The 18,647-nt window shown below is 44.1% G+C and overlaps 1 protein-coding gene across 1 annotated transcript in view; it reads right to left on the bottom strand.

The window, feature by feature from the left end:
• The window catches only part of DDX60 (DExD/H-box helicase 60), a 100,678-nt gene that overhangs the window by 8,119 nt on the left and 73,912 nt on the right, over positions 1-18,647 (bottom strand). The window contains 9 exon segments of the mRNA XM_059721897.1: positions 2,131-2,278; positions 9,960-10,081; positions 11,222-11,238; positions 11,240-11,358; positions 12,154-12,258; positions 13,997-14,197; positions 15,048-15,152; positions 15,573-15,725; positions 17,081-17,231. Coding sequence (XP_059577880.1) covers positions 2,131-2,278; positions 9,960-10,081; positions 11,222-11,238; positions 11,240-11,358; positions 12,154-12,258; positions 13,997-14,197; positions 15,048-15,152; positions 15,573-15,725; positions 17,081-17,231 — 1,121 coding nt within the window.

Here is an 18,647-nt window from a genome sequence, read left to right as displayed (position 1 = left end):
GATGATGATGATAATTATTTTTACCATTTTGGGGCCCATTTTCTGTCTGGGCCCTGGGCGGCCACCTGGTTTGCCCATGCCCGTGTCCAGCCCTGCTAACTGTTTCCAGCAATCACCTTTTTTTTGGTTGATGTGGTCAAAAATACCACAGATAAATGCCCTGAGCATACGTGCAGCTGCAGCCTAGCACAAAGGCAGTGAGGAACACAGCCCAGCAGCATGGAGAGCAGCTGGGTCCTGTTGGGAGGGAAGGGGTGTGGGGGAGGCAGAGCAAGACCCCCATGGTGAGAGGAGCTGGGGCTTGGGCAGGCGCTGCACACCTGGGGCAAGGTATGGGTCAAAGCCATGAGCAGCTCATCCAGGAGTGCGGGGGTGGCTCCTGCCCCTGCACACACCCTGGGAGGCCATAGGGGACATGTGCCTCCAGATGTGTGTGTGAAGCAGGGTAGGCGGGGGCCAGAGCCAAGCTCTTCCTGGTGGGGGGCTTGGGGTGGGTGGCACTGGGGGGAGGGGGAAGGGCTATGGTAAATTTTGGCATGGCTGCAGCCCCCTCCCCATGCCACTGCTGCCCACCCAGAGCACAGCCCAGCCCCCTGCCAGGAACCAGCCCACCACCCCCCCCCAGCCAGCAGCAGCATATCGGAATCAGATAGGTATGGGCTGATATGGCTCATTATACTGCTGTGTACTTAAGTACCTGAGTCTCCCTTACTTACCTTTGACTCCTCCCCTCCCTTCCCTGCTCTACCTTTTGTTTTCCTAATTTCCACCTATTTACATTCTCAGTGTCATCCTGTCAGACTTCTAGTTTCTTTCATTCCTTGGAGTCTCAGAACAGCAGAGACTTAGTATGCCTGTTGAAGGGTGATTATGCCCAAAAGCTTGCAAAGACCTTTTTTCCAGCTACTCAGTTGGTCTAATAAAATATATCACATCTACCCAAAGAACTTTGTCTGCCTATGTCCTTAGACCAACACAGCTACAACCAAAAACCCAGTGTACTTAAAAAACATTGTTTACATGGGAGTTTGAATAAGCACGAAAAAGACTATATATTCTGCTGTATCTATTTTTTCAGTTTTGAAGCTACACTTAAACAGAATGAACTGTACATCATGTAAAAAAGGGAAGACAAATGGAACTTAATAGTATAGCTGAATTCACAAGCCTTAAATTCAACTGCATTTGGACCTAGACAGGTTACAGGGGTGGGCAGATGAGAACAGGATGGGTTTCAACACTGACAAGTGCAAGGTGCTGCACTTGGGGAGGAAGAACCAGCAGCATACCTACAGGCTGCGGAACTCCCTTCTCGTCAGTGCAGAGGCAGAAATGGATCTTGGAGTCATTATTGATGCCAAAACGAACATGAGCCAACAGGGTGGGGATGTGGTCAGGAAGGCCAACCGCACCTTGTCATGCATCCACAGGTGCAGCTCAAGCAGATTCAAGGAGGTGATCCTCCCCCTCTATGCGACACTGGTCAGGCTGCAGTTGGAGTACTGCATCCAGTTCTGGGCACTGCACTTCAGGAGGAATGTGGACAACATGGAGAGGGTCCAGAGGAGGGCCACTTGCATGATCAGGGGGCAGCAGGGCAGGCCCTAACAGGAGAGGCTAAGGGACCTGAACCTGTTCAGCCTCCACAAGAGAAGGCTGACGGGAACTAGTGGCCATTTACAAACTAGACAGGGGGGACCAGCAGGCACTGGGGGAGTCCCTGTTCCCCCGAGCACTACCAGGAATGACAAGAAATAACGGTCACAAGCTAGCAGAGGGTAGATTCAGGCTAGGCATTAGGAGGCACTACTTCACTGTCAGGGCGGCTAGGATCTGGAACCAACTTCCAAGACAAGTGGTGCTGGCTCCTGCCCTGGGGGTCTTTAAGAGGAGGCTGGATGAACACCTTGCCAGGGTCGTTTGACTCTTTCCTGCCATAGCAGGGGGTCAGACTTGATGATCTGCTCAGGTCCCTTCCTACTATGAAACTATAAATTACATGAATTGCTTGTTTCCATTAGCTAGTTTATCAGGCATTCACAATATGAATTGTGTGCACAACAAGTTAATGTATAATATGCATAAGCAAGTAATTAGTGACTAAAATGTGTATGTGTTCCCAGTGCCTACCTATCTTTGACAAAGGAAGTTTGTATTCCTGTTCTGTGTCAGCCAGCTTGGCAGTTGTTAGAAGAAAGCAAGCAAAATTTTTTTCTACTTTGCTGTTGTATTCATCAGCAGCTGCAGCGAACTCTTCTGGGAGATCTTCTAGAAACACCTGCAATAGTATACAGCACATTTAAGTAAGCATTGATTTAACTAAGTCACCCTGGCATATCTGAAGAGGCTTTAGGCCAGGGGTGGATAAAATATGGCCAGCTGACACTATCCAGCCTGCAGGCAGATGCCCACCAATTAATTGTATATGGCCTGGCCCACTGTACTCCGCATGGGGCCAAGCCCCACCTGCTCCCGCTTGGGGCATCCTCACCTGCTGGAAGGCCCTGGCCCTGGCCACAGCCCCAGCTACAGCCAGCACACAACTTCTGGGAGGTGCCGCTGCTGCTCCTCCTCATGAGCAGCAGCTCCTCCTGTCCCTACTGCAGTGTATTGGGCAGCAGATTGGGAAGGGAAGCAGTGGTGGCTGGGAGGAAGACTGCAGCTGGGAGCCAAGAGCTCAGTGAGGAAGCTGAGGAAGTGACAGCGAGCAGGGGAGGGCAGACAAAGGGAAAGTGGCAGAGGCCCCTCAGGGTGCTTGTGGCCCACAGCAAACAGAGTCTTCTGGCAGCACACTAGAAGCCACGCACAATGGATCCCAGCTGTCTTAGCCTCTCTCCCTGCCGGCACATGCGACTCCTAGGACTCAGCTGGTGGGCTATGCCTTCTGTGGGCCATGAACACTCTGAGGGGCTGCCTCCTGCTGGGGGGATGGGAGTGGCAGGCAGATAAGGCAAGGGATGCCTGAGCCCCTCTGTCCATGCGAGGCAGGAGTGATGGTTGTGGCCAGCCAAAGCATGGGGTTCTCCACTGCTCCTAGGGAAGCGGTAGGGGGAAAGGAAAGGGGAAAGGTGGGTACGTGGTGGCAAGTGGCCTGGGGGGAAGCTGCAGCCGGGGCTCCTGGGTCAGCACATGGCACTAGCTTCCAGCTGCCTTCCACCCATTCTGCCTGCCCAGCATGATCAGCAGCCACCTGCATGCGGTCAAGTAAGTGGAAGACAGCCCTGCCAAGAAGCTGTGTGCCCAGGGCCTGGGCAAGAGCACAGCACGGTTGTAGATGGCAGCATGAGGTGTACTGCCCTGTATGGGACTGAAGTGGGGGTTCCCAGCCCCATGCAGCACACCAGAGAGCAGTTGTGGGCTGGAGGTGTGGGTGGGCGGACTGCACCTGCACCACCAGGGTGAGCTCTGCTGCACGGGCCCCCTGCCCCTCCCTTCCTCCACCCACCCCCCAACCACATACTCCCCCACATACACCTCCCCCACAGCCCTTTACCCCCTCCCACACATACACAATATACACGAGTAAGACTATTTTGAGTTATTATGCAATCACCTCTATATACACTACTCAAATGCACATAAATCAGGACAAAATATTTCTGAAGTAAAATTAAAAATAGTAGAGGTTTGATTTTTAGCATATGATTTTTTTATTATCTATATTTTCTTAAAATGATTTATTCTGAAAAATGTCGTGTGAGACCCTCCACTCTTGGTTTTGCACCTTTTTCAGGGAGATCTGAAACCCCCACTGATTGGTTGAGGATGAGGAAGCAGGTTGTTAGAGGCCTAAAGGGAGAACTTCTGAGGTCTCAGGGGCAGGCCATGTTCCATAAGGGCAGGCCCTGTGGAGGGGCAGTGTTTCCCAGTCACAGTGTGAACCTTCTGATGTCATGGACCATGTGATGAGAGCAAGGGATTCTGAGACCAATGTGGCAGCACACGGGACAAAGTTTGGTGTCAGATGGGTGGGCCTTCTTATGTCATGGACCATGTGACAGGGTAGGACTTCCAGTTCCAAGATGACACCCCTCCCCCCAGGAGTACTTCCAGGGCAAGGGGTGGGGCTTCTAGTGGCAGTGGTCAGGGAATTACTATAAATATTTCTTTATTTGTAGCACAACTGAGGGGGCATGGGGGGAGCATAACCAGGGAAGAAGTCCTGGGCATTGCCTTAGGGTGGAGACTGCCGACAGAACAAAATGTATGAAAGCAGCTGGTAGCTGTCTGCTCTGCAGCACAGCAGTTGGTGATGCCCTGCGTGCCAAAGCTACGCCTTTGTTCCTTAGTGTTTACTTACAGAGAATTCAACTTGTCTATTTGACAGGATTCAGGCTGGTGCAAAAGTGTTAGGTACTGAATTTACAGTGTCCAAGAATCCACAGGGAACTCCAACTTTGCATATACTAGTATCTGACCCTCCACAGTTGTCCTATCACTCTGATGAGTGTTGGTCACAATTGTTCAATAATCCCTCTTGTGTTGGGGTTTGGGGATCCTGAGATATTAGAAATTGATTAGAAAGCTAGAGCAGCTGCTTTGTATTTTTCTCACACCTGAGTTTACCCCTAGCTAAATGGGAATGGTCTGCATGGAAGAGCTGGCAATGATTGTTATGAAGTTGTCACAAATTTACCCCCAAAGTAGGAGTATTTTAGGATGCTCATGAGATGCTATGCACAGATATTTTCATGAAGTAAATTTACTAATGTGTTTGGTCTCTATTTCTAGCTAATGTTAAGCTGCATTTAGTTTTACCATTTTTCATGTTTGTATGAACCATGATATTTGATGTAAGTATATTTTTTTGTTTTGTAAAGGACTCAGATTAACAAGTTGAGTGGTTTGTATTAGGCATCAAGACTGACAAACGCTATTTCCACTTAAGAGGAACAATAGCCTAGTTGGCTGAAGAAACGCGGTTGTTGACTGTTCACTTACAAGATGGCTATGAACATTAGCCGACCAAATGGTCAGGCATGGTACATGTAAATTACATGGTAAAGTATGACACATTTGGTAGGCCACAGTTGGAGTACTGGGTCCAGTTCTGGGCGCCACACTTCAGGAGGGATGTAGACAGCATTGAGAGGGTCCAAAAGAGGGCCACTCACATGATCCGGGGACAGCAGGGCAGACCCTAACAGGAGAGGCTATGGGACCTTAACCTGTTCAGCCTTCGCAAGAGAAGGCTTGGGGGGACCTGGTGGCCGTCTATAAACTTACTGGGGGGGACCAGCGGGGAATGGGAAAGACCTTGTTCCTCCAAGCACCTCCCGGAGTAACAAGGAATAACGGCCATAAGTTATTAGAGAGTAGGTTCAGACTAGACATTAGAAGGCATTACTTCACAGTCAGGGTGGCTAGGAACTGGAACCAACTTCCATGGGAAGTAGTGCTGGCTCCTACCCTGGGGGTCTTTAAGAGGAGGCTTGACTATTACCTAGCTGGGGTCATTTGAGCCCAGTTTTCTCTCCTCCCCAGGGCAGGGGGTCGTACTAGAAGATTTGCAAGGTCCCTTCTGACCCTGCATCTATGAATCAATATGCAAAATGCAGGTCTGTGACAATGCAAATGCCTGGCAGTGAAGATCATAGGGGATGGGAGACAATAGCTGCAAGACAGGTAGGTGTGGGGAGGGGGGAAGAAGAGGGAATGCTGACCTGGTAATAGAGCATAGCTGGTAAAATGTAGAGAGATTACCTTGGGTTATCAGATGGCAGGCAGGTTATAATGTGCCATAAATCTAATGTCTATATTTAGTCAATGAAGACCATGTGAGGAATTGCTGCAGTACAAAAAAGAAAATCCCAAATCACACACCATTAGTTATGACATACCATCCTTCCCTGGAACCTACATGGAACATCCTCAAGCAACTACAACCCATACTAGAAGAAGACCCAATTCTTAGAGACATAGGCAGATTAATGCCCGGGCCAGGTGGGCAATTGCCCAGGGCCCTTCAGGAAGTGGCGGCCCGCAGGAGGGAGAGGCAGGCAGCCCAGCCTGCTTATTTGCATATGCAGGCTGGCTGTAAGCATTTGGCCAGCAGAGAGCAGGGAGCAGAGCTGCACACCCCACTTACTGCATGGCAGTAAGTTTCTGGAAGGGAAAAGGGGGCTTGAGGGGTGGGGGCTAATTGAAGCCCCCATGGTGAGGAAGGGGCTGGGGCTGGGGCCGGGGCAGCAGGGGCTGGGACCGTGGTGCTGCCCAGCCCCAGCCAGCGAAGTGCATGCCTGGATCAGGAAGCAGCGGGAGGGCCAGGCAGGCGGCTTATCCAGGAGGAGGGGTAGCTCCCTGTTGCTGTGTGTACCCCAGGCTAAGGGAAGCATGGGGTTGCACGTAGCAACATTTGTCTTTCTAATCTCTACCCATTTACATTCTCACTGATATCCTGTCACATTTTTAGCTCCTCTCATTCCTTGGAGTCTCAGACTAGCAGAGATTCCCTATGCCTGAAGAAGGGCAACTGCGCCCAAAAGCTTGCCAATAACTTTTTTCCAACTACTCAGTTGTTCTAATAAAAGATATCACATCTGCCCAAAGAACCTTGCCTACCCATGCCCTTAGACCAACATAGCCAGAACCAAAAACCCAGCATTTAAGTGTCAAGCCACCTGGTCTGGGTTCTCTTCAACCTTCTGGGGCTGCTGAAGCCTGAATGCTGACTTGTGAGCCAGAAAATCTTGCTTCCCATGGGGGAAGGGTTACCCCCGCCCTTTGCTCTTCACTGATGAAGCAAACTGAAGCTATGTGAAGGAAAGCCTCAGGTACAGGGAGAAAAAGTCTGTCTCAGGGCTTGAGACCTCTGTTCTCCCTCTGCTTTCATTTTCTGGGTTTTGAGTGGGATGTTGCCGTGAGGAGCGGGGCATCAATCCCTGCAGTAAACTGGCCGGGGTTGGAGCCTAGCAGTTTTGCTGGTGAGGTCTGGGCCAGGGCTGAGAGCCTAGCATGTGTTAGTTGCTGTTGCAACTTCTTTTGGGTTAGGCGTAGTTGTTGCTGAACCCCAGCTATGTGTCTTGCTGGCTGTTTTGGCCACACAGACCTTGAGTGGGATGATACCACGTCTATATCATTCCCTAATGGAGGCTGACCAGGGGACAGAATCCTGGCAGTCACAGTGTTAGGGATGGTAGTGTCTCAGCGTGGTGGCATAGCTGAGACTACATGTCCATGCTGAAGCCATGAGCCTGGGGCCCTTTTTTTGCTATTTTACAGCCATTGCATTTCAGCCCACTGGTGTGGGGCCATATGTTGGCTGGCAGATTTGGGCCAGTGTGAAGCCTTGGCACTTTCTGTTGTTTATCCAGGCCTCAGTGGTATATAGGCCTGGTGGGCTTTTTGCTGCCCAGTCCAGGCCCAGTGAAATAGGCCTGAGCACTTTTGTTCCATTTGCAATTTATGCCCCAACCAAGCGCTGTGGTTGGGCGCTGGTTCTAGTTTAGGCCCAAGACAAAATAGGCCTGGCCCCCCTTATATTGTTTCCTAGCTGTTAGGTCTCAGCCTAGCAGTGTGGCTGAGACTATATATGTCCAGACCATAGCCCAGTAGGCCTAGCATTCTTTTGTTGTATGTTCAGGACCAGGTGCAGGACAGGCCTGAGTCCCCCTTTTATTGTTTTACAGTGGTTGTGTCTCCGCATAGCTGTATTGCTGAGCTCCACTGTACATGTATTTGCTGTATGTCTGGGCCAGGCACATTTTGGACCTGGCACATGTTGCTTTCATGGCTCTGTGTCCTGACCAACACACTGAGGTTGGCACTTGTTGCTGGTCAGGCTCTTTTGCTGTTTGGCTGCCTTTTCTCTGAGTCCTCTTGCAGTTTTCTGCCCCAGCAGAGCTGGGATTAGGACTAAAAACTTTGGGATGCGATATGCTGATGAAAACTGCAGTTAACCCCTCAAATCCACCATGCAGAAGTGAGGATCAGTGCTACGGTTTTGCAGGGAGCAACGAGGGGCCCTTTGCAATGCAGAAGGACCTACGCTTTCTAGCAGCTCCCTGGACTCTCCGGCGTGGGCCCCACTTTCCAGACCATTGCTGAAGGGAAGGTATAGGGGTGTAGGCCCCCAGAATTACCCATTGGGGAGTCCCAAGTTGCAGACTACCTGGGTGTGGGTAGTCACCTACAGAGGGTGCCACCTACAGACTTTGTTTTGTAGTTTGCAGTGTTTTAAAATTACAGTTAGTGATAGCTGTTGCTTTTCTTTATGCTTTGTAATAAATCTGATTTTTGTGTTTACACTGCTTGCGAGAAAAGGGTTGTTGGTTTTATTGGACACCCTACTAATCCATTTAGTGTTTCCCAGGTAGACTGGGTGGGGGGCTCAAGCCACAGTAAAATATATTTAGTATCCCCAAACTTGAACCCGGCCCTTGTTGCTGCTGATAGGTGCTCAGCAGAAGGGTTACACAAATGCAGGCAGCCTGGTAAAACCACCACTATAAGCTATCTTTTATTAGACCAACTAAAATGGTTTGAAAAATTATTTTGGAAGAGTACAAAACACCTGCAGATGCTCCCTTTGCCTGAACAAGGGTGTTTGTACCTGAAAGCTTAGAAAAAAAGATTTTTTTCCAACTATTTGAGTTGGTCTAATAAAAGATAGCTTATAGTGATGGTTTTACCAGTCTGACTATTTATTAGGTATTGAGCTTACAAGGACTATGGAGCATGTCTCCTGGCCAGTTTGATTCTTTTTTGAGGGTGGCTTATCCCAGAAGCTAATATGCAATATGCCTGAGAAAATGCAGATTCTGGCAGACAATGAGTGAGAAAGAGGTAGAGGTAGAGGGAGGGGAATGTTGACCTGTAGCTGGAGTCTTTGCGTAGAGGCACTATCTTTTATTAGACCAACTAAATAGTTGCAAAAAAAAAAAAAAAAAGTTGTTATTTACAAGCTTTCGAACACACATGATCTTTTTCAGGGGAAAAAAACTCACACAAGAGTCTACATGACCATTAAACTAAAACATCATTCCTTTCATGTTGTTATGCATTTATGGCGATCCCATACATCTGAGTAATTCTAAGGCAGCTGTTTTATACAATTTTGCATGGAGCAAAATTAAGTAGTTAATTTCAACATTGCATGTTGTACTTTATTTATTAATGCACCATGCAAACATTTAACAGGTCTATTTATTAATGCTTTTTGATACTTTCATGTTTATAATGGGGTGAGGGGGGCCTCCAATTTTCTGCTTGCCCAGGGCCCCAGTGAATCTTAATCCACATCTACATCAAGAGTTTTCTAGGACCACCCATCCTAGTCTTTAAACAAGCACTGAACCTCACCAACCTCATCACCAGAAGCATACTTTGGGCAAACTTCCTGTAGCCCAAAGCACACTGAAAGGATCTACTTCACTACCAGACATTTGCACTGTCACAGACCTCCATTTTGCATATTGGCTTCTATTCCACCCAGGAGAGCACCCAGTGTGATTTGTGGGGATTTTCTTTTTGTACTGCAGCAATTCCTCATGTAATATTCCTGGACTAAATATAGACATTGGATTTATGGCACATTATAACCTGCCTGCCATCCGATAACCCAATGTAACCTCTCTACATTTTACCAGCTACATTCTAACATTAGGTGATTGCCCTTTAGAAGAAAAAGATGGAAGCCCTTTTAACTTGGGGTAGGGATAAAGGAACAATGTTTAAGATCTACTGTCCACAAACTATTAAATTAAAAAAATTAAACAGGACCTTAACAAGAACTATGTAAGCAGCCATGTCATTTTTCTAATAAGTGTAAATAATGTAATTATTCACATAATGGGGTCCTATTACTAATGCATTTTAGTAGTAATAATTAGTAGTTTCTGGCAGAGACCATTTTTTCATTACAGGCATGTTCAGCACTTAGAATAATGGAATTTGAACTATAATTGGAACCTTTTTGTGGAACTGCAATATGTACAATAGAAAGGAGAGTTGTTGCTCACCTTTGACTGGCAAATATTTTTCCTAAAGTTCATAGCACAAGCTGGTAGGTATCTTTTTCCAAATAGGTTTGCTAATACTAGCACCAATGTTTCCATCACATCTTCAGAGAAAACAGTTGAACCTATTTCAAACAGGAAGTACACTGATCAAGTATGCAATACAAGAAAAGGAGGAGTATTTAAAATACATTTCCAACTTGAAGCTGGTCATTTAAAAAAGAGAAGCAGTTTCAGATTCTATACACCTGCTTTTTTTAATGCTTTTTCTATCATCCAATTTTTAAATAAATGCTTTTTTATTGCTGCATGAAAGGCCTCCATAAGCAGTAAAATAAAAGAATCAATCATTATATACAAAATTCTGTATTAATAGAAAACCAAGATTAAGTAAAGTACCCATAGTTAGGAAATGACAGAAACATATAAGCAACCTCAATTCCCGCCCCCCCCCCCGTGCAGATGTATTACAATACAGTCCTCAATTACATTATCATATACAGTACTATCTTTTCTGACCCCTACCTCATTCAGTGCCCACATGGAGAATGCTCCTTTAATGATCAGATAGTTAAATCTTTTGTTTTCCTCTTGTTCAACGTGTGGCCCTATGTCTTATTGCTGTGCATGATTCAAACCATGCATTGAAAATAGACTTATTAATTTCCTTATAGGCTTCTTTCTGTAACATTCCTGAGCATGCTATTTGAACATGCACCTGGGAGCAAAAAACTCCAGAGTATATTGCTTTAGAGTTTATTCATGCACAGCACATTGAGCCCGATCAGAACAGGCCTGGCTGGCAGCAGCCCAGGGCTGCTCTCACTGGGCTCAACGTACTGTGGAGGGGCTGGCTAGGGCACAAAGGTGCTTCAGTGCGGAGTTAGTCGACAGGCAGCCCCTGCACTGAAGCACCGTTGTTGCCCAGCCAGCTGGGGCAGATCTACACATGCTCTGCTGTGCACAAAAATACTCCAGAGCAGGATAGTACTTGTATTTATTTTATTTTTATGAGCTTGTTAGTTTCGTGCACCCTAATAGGGGCACACATGTAGATGTGGAGATGTTTACTGTGGAGCTAATGTAGATGCACCCACTGAAATGAAAAATGCAACTGTGCCACTCTTGAAACTTTATGAATATACAGTAATTATTAACATTCTCCTACATGTTCTGTACTTGTACTAAGGAAACTATATGTCACTTAAAATTCATAATCATCCACATGAGTGCAGTTTAATTAAGTGTATAGGAAATTAATTTACCTTCAATTGGCTGGCAATTTGTGGAATAATCCCTTCACAAGGAAGCTGACCAGGACAAAATTTGAAGGCTCACAATAATGGAAATGGGACACAAGTCCAGCAAATCCCATGGGGTTACATTCTTGATCCAGATAGCCCTAGTTATTAAAATATTTTGATAGTTTAATTCATGTATATGTGATGCTGAGTGCTATTCTTGTGAAATCCCTTATAAGGTACTGAGAAGTACTGCACTTTACTGAGAGTAACATGACAATGCCATTACAGCTGCTTCTCACTGCCCAGAGTTACAGGATGCTGGCCAGAGCTGAAATGAACCACAACAAATTTCCAAAATTCAGAAGATGCTGCCAAAATGGAAACATTAGCATGCAGCAGTGCACAATTATTCTGTAGCAATTCCTGTTTAGTCCTTAACAGTTGTATTATGAATTTTGTTAAGAATGTAATTTTAATAAACTATTTATTCATAGTTCTTTCCATTTATAGAAGGTTCAGAAACTCACTTTTTATGTGTGCAATTTTAGCAAGTCACAGAGGCAGATATCATATCAGATATTTTGTGTTGTATTCTATTCTTGATCGTACTTATACATGCAATAAGGTTACTACTCTCCGATTTTCCTGTTTTTCAAAACTTGAACAATCTTAATGTAAGTTTAGGGATTGGCAGACTACTATTTTTTTTTTTAAAGAGCTATTTTCTTCTCTTCTCTTCTTCATTTTTTTAAACTAGTGCCTGAATGCTATCTATGGTGGAACACAAAATGAATGGTACTGTAACTACCTGAGTGTTAGGTAGTTAATCTCACAAGCTAACTACAGTACAGCTTGTGAGATTTCCGGGTTTATCACTAGTACTGTTTAATTAAATAAGATCACTGAGTGTTACTACAGTTATTTTCTCTTAACCGGACAGAATGGAAGTTTACTTCTTTGAGAAGAAACTGCAGAGAAAAGATGACATATATTTTTAACATTTCATTATGCCTTGGTTGTTTGAAGGATATCAATGGATGCTTCAACACTGATAGCACCTGTGGAAAAAGAAAAGAAAAATAAAAAATTGCAGGTAGGGAGGGGAACTTGTGTCCCAAATAAGCAAAGAAAATTAGGGCATGTTTATACCACAGGGACACTGCACTGAACAATGGTGCCTAAAATGTATCCTTTCAGTGTGTAGCACATATGGGCTAGGGACAGAAGTTACACATAAACCAGTTTAAATGATCAGAAATGGGTTTAAACGTGTAACAGAACAGAAGTTCAGTGCACATAAACCAGTTTCAAAATAGCTGAAACCATTTTAAAACTGAACATATTGCACACATTGCTAAGGGAACACCATGTTTAATGTTTTTAATATGTACACTTATGTTATTATTTTAAATAGTGGGTTCAAAGTTTCCTTTGATTGAAAGGAGAGAAAAAGTTACCTATATTAGTCTGAAGTTGGGCAGAAGGCTGGACAAGGTGGGACTGTAGACATTAACTAGTTCAGAGAGGTTGCTTTTGAAAACTTTTGCCTCTGACCAAGTGCCACCCTGCCCTGCCTTTTGAATGGAGATTAATTTTTTCCCCCTATTTTAAACATTTAAAAAAATTGTAGAATTTAACATTCACTAGTGAAGTTAATATAAACATAAAGATCAATCAGAGACATGTCTGACAATTCAATGTGCAGAAATGCAACTATGGGTAAGAGGCAACCCTTAGTCCATAACTAGCATGGCCATGGGTCATTTACGTAAACAGTGATAACCAGAGACACTGCCCCCGTGACAATCCTTCATCCAGGAGATCTGTTCCGTTAAACAGCTTTGAGTAGGACATAGACTTGTATCATCATCATACTTCTTTTAAAAGATTAATTTTACTTTCTCATTGTTGAGAAAGGTAGTGTCCCATCTACCTCAGCAACTCAGATACCACAAAACTTCCCATCCTCCCTTCTGCTCATGCCATTTCCTCAGTTGTACCTGAAATCCTAAATCAAATCATACCAGATTGTTCCCGTAAGTAAAATTAACATTAACAATAAAAGGCAGAGTAAACATGCAGCAAGCCTCATGCAGCTTTTACCAGACAAATTAGTTGAAGGGAGGCAGAATCAGCTTCCTGAGTAAAATGCAATCCCAGAAGTATGGAAACCTATTTGTTTTCCCAGGGACAAGTAGCAATGGCACACCTTGTGCCACTGCTACTTGTCCCCAGGGAATACCCATGCCATGTGCACTCTGGTACACAGCAAGTTACCCCAGGTCAGGTAGAGGAGGATGGGACCAACAACTGTGCTGGCTCCAGCAGCCTTATCTGGAGTCTTGGTGGCCCCCCGGGGCTACAGCTGCGGCAGAAAGCCTGGATGGCAGCTGTAGCATAGCTCCAGCTGGCCAGGCTCCAGTTTTAGGCAGCACACGCTGCTGCCATGTGTGCCACCCCACTTTTTTCCGCGTGGGTTTTTTTCACCTCAGGATTTTCTTAGGTCAAACCACCCCACCACCACCCCCCCTGCAAGGTAGCAGCATGGGGAATGCCTGCATGTGAGGTCCACATATCACATGTCCACGCTCATCTGGATGTAGCCAGTGGGTATTTGTGGGCTGTATTGTGCCATGCAGAGATACCCTATCAGTCTCTGTTTTAAGAGAATTTATAGTTTGTTTGGTGTCAGACTGTTTGTGTTCACAACATACAGCTAATTGCTTCCAGGAAAGAACAGAGATTTAATGAAATTAATACAAACATTTTTGTGTTTAAAAACCAAATATCCCATACCGTTGCTTTGGCATCCACTTTGTCATCTGCTTTTGCTGCCAACAGCATGAGTCTCAGCACCAGGGACATACTAAAAGGGAAATTGCCTTTCAGCTGAGGCACATTGGATTTTATAAGTTTTTCAACCTTTGGCATTGGGATATCATAGAAGAACACATTTCCTATCAAATCTTGTCCATGTCTTCCAGCACGGCCAGACATCTAAAAAGGGTTTATTGGCAAAAATTGAAAATTAGTATTTCACAAAAATTCAATTCTATTTATTTAAGTTTTTTATATAGTGCTTCCATCCCCGGCATCTTTGGCACAAAAGCACTTAAAGAATTATGATGGTAGACAATGCAAATTCTTAAACAGATCTTAAGAAGGATACAGTCAGGTAATACAATTGTCTATAATGCCAGTTTCCTTGTCACCCAAACAATAACTACACATCACAAAGTATTTTCCCCCTATGGTCCCTTAAACTTATATCATTATGATTATGAAGTTACTTCGTACCTCTCTTGCCAAAGGATCCCAAAATATTTTTAAAAGTATATTTGTTTTTATAGGGGTCACTGTAGGATTCCACATTGTTGCTAAATGTATTATACTTCTAAATGAATAAAAACAGGTTATGAGATCTTTTTTCTTTAATATCAGTCATTCAAAATAAATCTGACTGGACATTCTCTCTCACATGCCACCACTTTTAATAAAGCTTCTACAGGCCAAATTATGTTTTAATTTACAGCTGCACTCCTCTGTCAGTTATGTCTTTATTCCCTCAGTATACCTAAAATATCTTCCATTGGTTTGCACAGTCATAAGCAGTTCTGTTGAAGACACAAAAAGGAATTCAGTTGATCTTGTAATTTGGAAATTGACAATATTACATTGCTAATGAGAGTATCAAATAGTAAAAACTTATTTTTGGCACTAACATCACTAGGTGGCTCAGAGTATACATAGGAACACATCTGAAAATATATGTTTTGCCCTTGTGTGTGATGAAGAGCATGGGTGTACTACACATACTGTGCAAAAGGTATGTGGTATATTTTGATACCTGTCTATAATTTACAGCATCTAAATAGACAGAATCTTCAGAGAAGACAACAGATTTACATGGTATATTGATGCCCAAGGCCAATGTTGAAGTAGCTGTGACCACCTAGAAAAAAAGTCAAAGGCAAATACATCAGTTAAAAGTGTAATGGGAATAATGTTTCACCAACGGATTTAAGAGCAGAGAATCAGAAATGACTTTACATTTTCTTTATTTGAAGTGTGTGTGTGTGTGTGTGTGTGTGTGTGTTAGGAGTTTGCTGATTTAACGTCCTATTCATCAAGATGGTAAAATTTAGTCTTAATAAAAGTTCTATATCAACCAATTTACTGATTTTTTTTTCCAATTTAGGAGCTATCAAATTAATGCCAGGAAATCAAATGCAATATATTCTACTATAAAAAGTGAAAACGATTAACGATATGAATGAGAGTCAAGTTGTGATTAAAACAGATGTAATTAAAAATAAAAATGATCATTTCTTAAAAACTCAATTGGCAATAACAATGATCATCATTCACCAACCCAGATATATCCCATTCTGAAAAGCATTTCCACAACTTGTCTTCTTTTGAGGGTCACAGAAGCATGATGGTATCCAATACCCCTCTGTGCCAAGTCCTTCTGTTCAGAAGCTTTTCTCTCATATCTCAATGTCAAAAAGATCTTCATCAAGGTCTAGAGACATACAGAAAAAATAAGTATTAATCGCAGCCATTTAAGCATTGCAAGTGAAAATGATAAATCTATATAACTTGATCATTTTCTTTCTGCTCCACATTTTTCTCCTTATTCCACTAATGTGAATTACCTGTGTCATCATGGAATTCAGAAGTAGTCCAAAACTGTTGCTTTTAGGCACCTGGCCCCAGCAATTAATCGACCAAAATAAACTGGCCAGCTAAAAACTGGTAGTAATTGGGATAGCAAGTTTCCAGAAGGTGATGGCCACACATCTCTCCACACTACAGGTGTCTGATCTAGTGTGCTATTGTTACAGTTCCTAAGTGAACTCTACACAAGTAACTTGTCACCCTGAAATTTCGCCACTACTGCTATCCATCCCAGGACTGTGGTTCTACTCATAAGGTTTTCCCGTAAGTCACTTTAATTCTTCAAGTCCTGAAATAGTATTGTCTGAAGTGAAGCTGTAATTACAGCGCATTGTAGCTGACTTGATTAATCAGGTCTGTTAGAGCATGGTAATTACCATGCTCCAGTCAGCCTCCATGTCTCGTGTATCAGCATCCCCACACTTCAAAATGGTGGCAGAGGCACTTTATCTAAAGCTCTTTTGATGAGTGGATGCTGAGACATGAGATTCTCCAGGTGCTTTAATTAAAGCATTTCTTGGAGCCGCTCTAATTAAAGGGCCCTTCCTCCCACTCCTGGAGCACATGTAAAAACACCCAGAGATACTATATTTAATGCACATTAACTAATGCACGTGTAGACATGCCCAGTATCACTGAAGCAACTGGGCAGATGCCCCTTGGCCTGCGCCTCCCCCTTTCCTTGGCCTTGTGTATCTTGTTGCCTATGCACAGTACTTCTCTGATCTCCTAAGTGCCACCCACATAGCAGCTCCTTGTCCCTGCCAGTTGACTGTCCCCAGACTCTGTCCATTACAGTGCAGGGCTGGATTTCAGGGGTGAACTAAGGCTAGAAATTGGCCTATCCACAGCAGCATGAGCTACTCAGAACGCAGGGTGGCTGGCATGGGGGCTGATAGGGGTGGGACAGTGGTGACCTGGAGCCATTGACAAGGAGCAAATGTGACAGGGCTGGGCAGAGCTGGCCAGCAGCCTGAAGGTGTGAATATTCCATTCTATTCTATTCTCAATACCATATTATTAATTATAGAATTGTGATGTATTAATACAGTAATATTAATACGATATTTATATTTATGCTTGAAATGTCATGTCACTGAATTCTGAAAAGTTATGGAGAGGTGCCTTTAGTCTAAAATGTTTAAGAACCACTGGTCTAAAGCAAAAGCAAGCTATATTTTTGAACTGTGAATTACTCACTTGTTTATCCACAGCTTTAGAATTAGCATAAGTACAGTCTGGAGGGATTTCAGTAAGATTTTCAAGTCTCTTCTGTATTTGTTGTTTTTCTTGCAAGATAAGCTCTATGTTTTCTGCTTTACTAGTGGCAGTCGTCTGTCTTTTTGAGTTACTGTATGGAACATACGTACGAAGTTATTTAAAACTGTAAGTCCAAAAGAGTTCTTGAGTATAATACTTTTGGGGCCAGCTTATGTTCCAGCTATTTGGTGCATATTGGTCCAGACTTAGACTCCTAACTGTGATTCTATTCCACCATGCTTGTATCACTGAAGAATAATTAATGCAAAAGGTGGATGGGTCCTCCCTTGCTGCTTTTTTTTCATAGAGACATAGAACAGTAAGGTGAGCAGGGACCTTCAGAAGTGATCTAGTTCAACCTCTCACTAGAGGCAGGATCATCCCTATCCAAACCATCCTATACAAATCCACTGTCTAACCTTTTAGTAAAACTACACAATCAACCCAGATAAAACCAGAAAACATAACACCCTAACCTGCCACAAGTACAGCAAGGACAATGATGGCCAATGTCCTGCTGCTGCAAAAGCTGTTAAAATACACTGGAGAGATCCAAGGAAGAGGGCCATGCCCTCCACAACAGAAGGCGGCAAAAACCCCCACAATCTGTACCAATCTGACCATGGGGTAAAACCCTCTAGACAGGAACCTTTGGGCGATTAATCAAGTCTGCTGGAGTGTGGTAATTACCATGTTCCAGCAGACTTCAGCATCTTGTGTATCAGTGTCCCCATGCTGAAGAATGGCGGTGGGGGCACTTTACTTAAAGTTCATTTGTTGAGCTTCAGTTAAAATGCCCCCACCACCATTTCTTAGTGCAGGGATGCTGATACACAAGATGCTCTGGGTGCTTTAATTACAGCAGCTCTCAGAGCCACTCTAATTAAAGCACCCCCCTACTCCCCAACTCCTAGAGCATGTATATAAATGCCCTTTGAGTCCCAGCACGAGTACTGGTACACAAAAACCACCAGACTTGGCTTCAGCCAACCCCCAATGCTTCTAAGAAAGGACAAAAAAAGAGGGGAAAAAAACCTGATGTCAAAAGGAGGGGAAGGAATTCCGTCCCAGTTCCAAGTGGCAACCAGCAAAACCTGGAAGCTTGGGAAAGACTCATAGCTACTCTTAGACTACTCCTGACCAATGCTTGTCCAACACCTCTTCTTGAACTCTTCTGACTATGGAGATTTTACAACTTCCCTAGATAGTCTATTGCATTGCCTTACTGTTCTAATGATAAAGAACCTTTTTCTGATACCCAGTCTAAACCTACTTTACTGCAACTTCAAGAATCCTACTGTCTGCAGGAAGAGAGAAAAGGGGTTCTCCCTTTTCCTTATGGCAGCCATTCAGACATTTAAAGATTACTATCATGTCCCATCTTCAGTGCCTTTTCCACAAGCTGAACATCTCATTCTTTTAACCTCCCCTCATATAGATGGCCTTCCAGGCCCTTTATCATTTTTGTCATAGAATCATAGAAGTAGGGTCGCAAGGGACCTTGTAG

This window comes from Alligator mississippiensis, chromosome 2 (genome assembly GCF_030867095.1).
Source record: "Alligator mississippiensis isolate rAllMis1 chromosome 2, rAllMis1, whole genome shotgun sequence".
Classification (NCBI taxonomy): Eukaryota; Metazoa; Chordata; order Crocodylia; family Alligatoridae; genus Alligator; species Alligator mississippiensis.
Note: the sequence above shows the minus strand (reverse complement) of the source record. Positions and strands in the feature narration are given on the sequence as shown.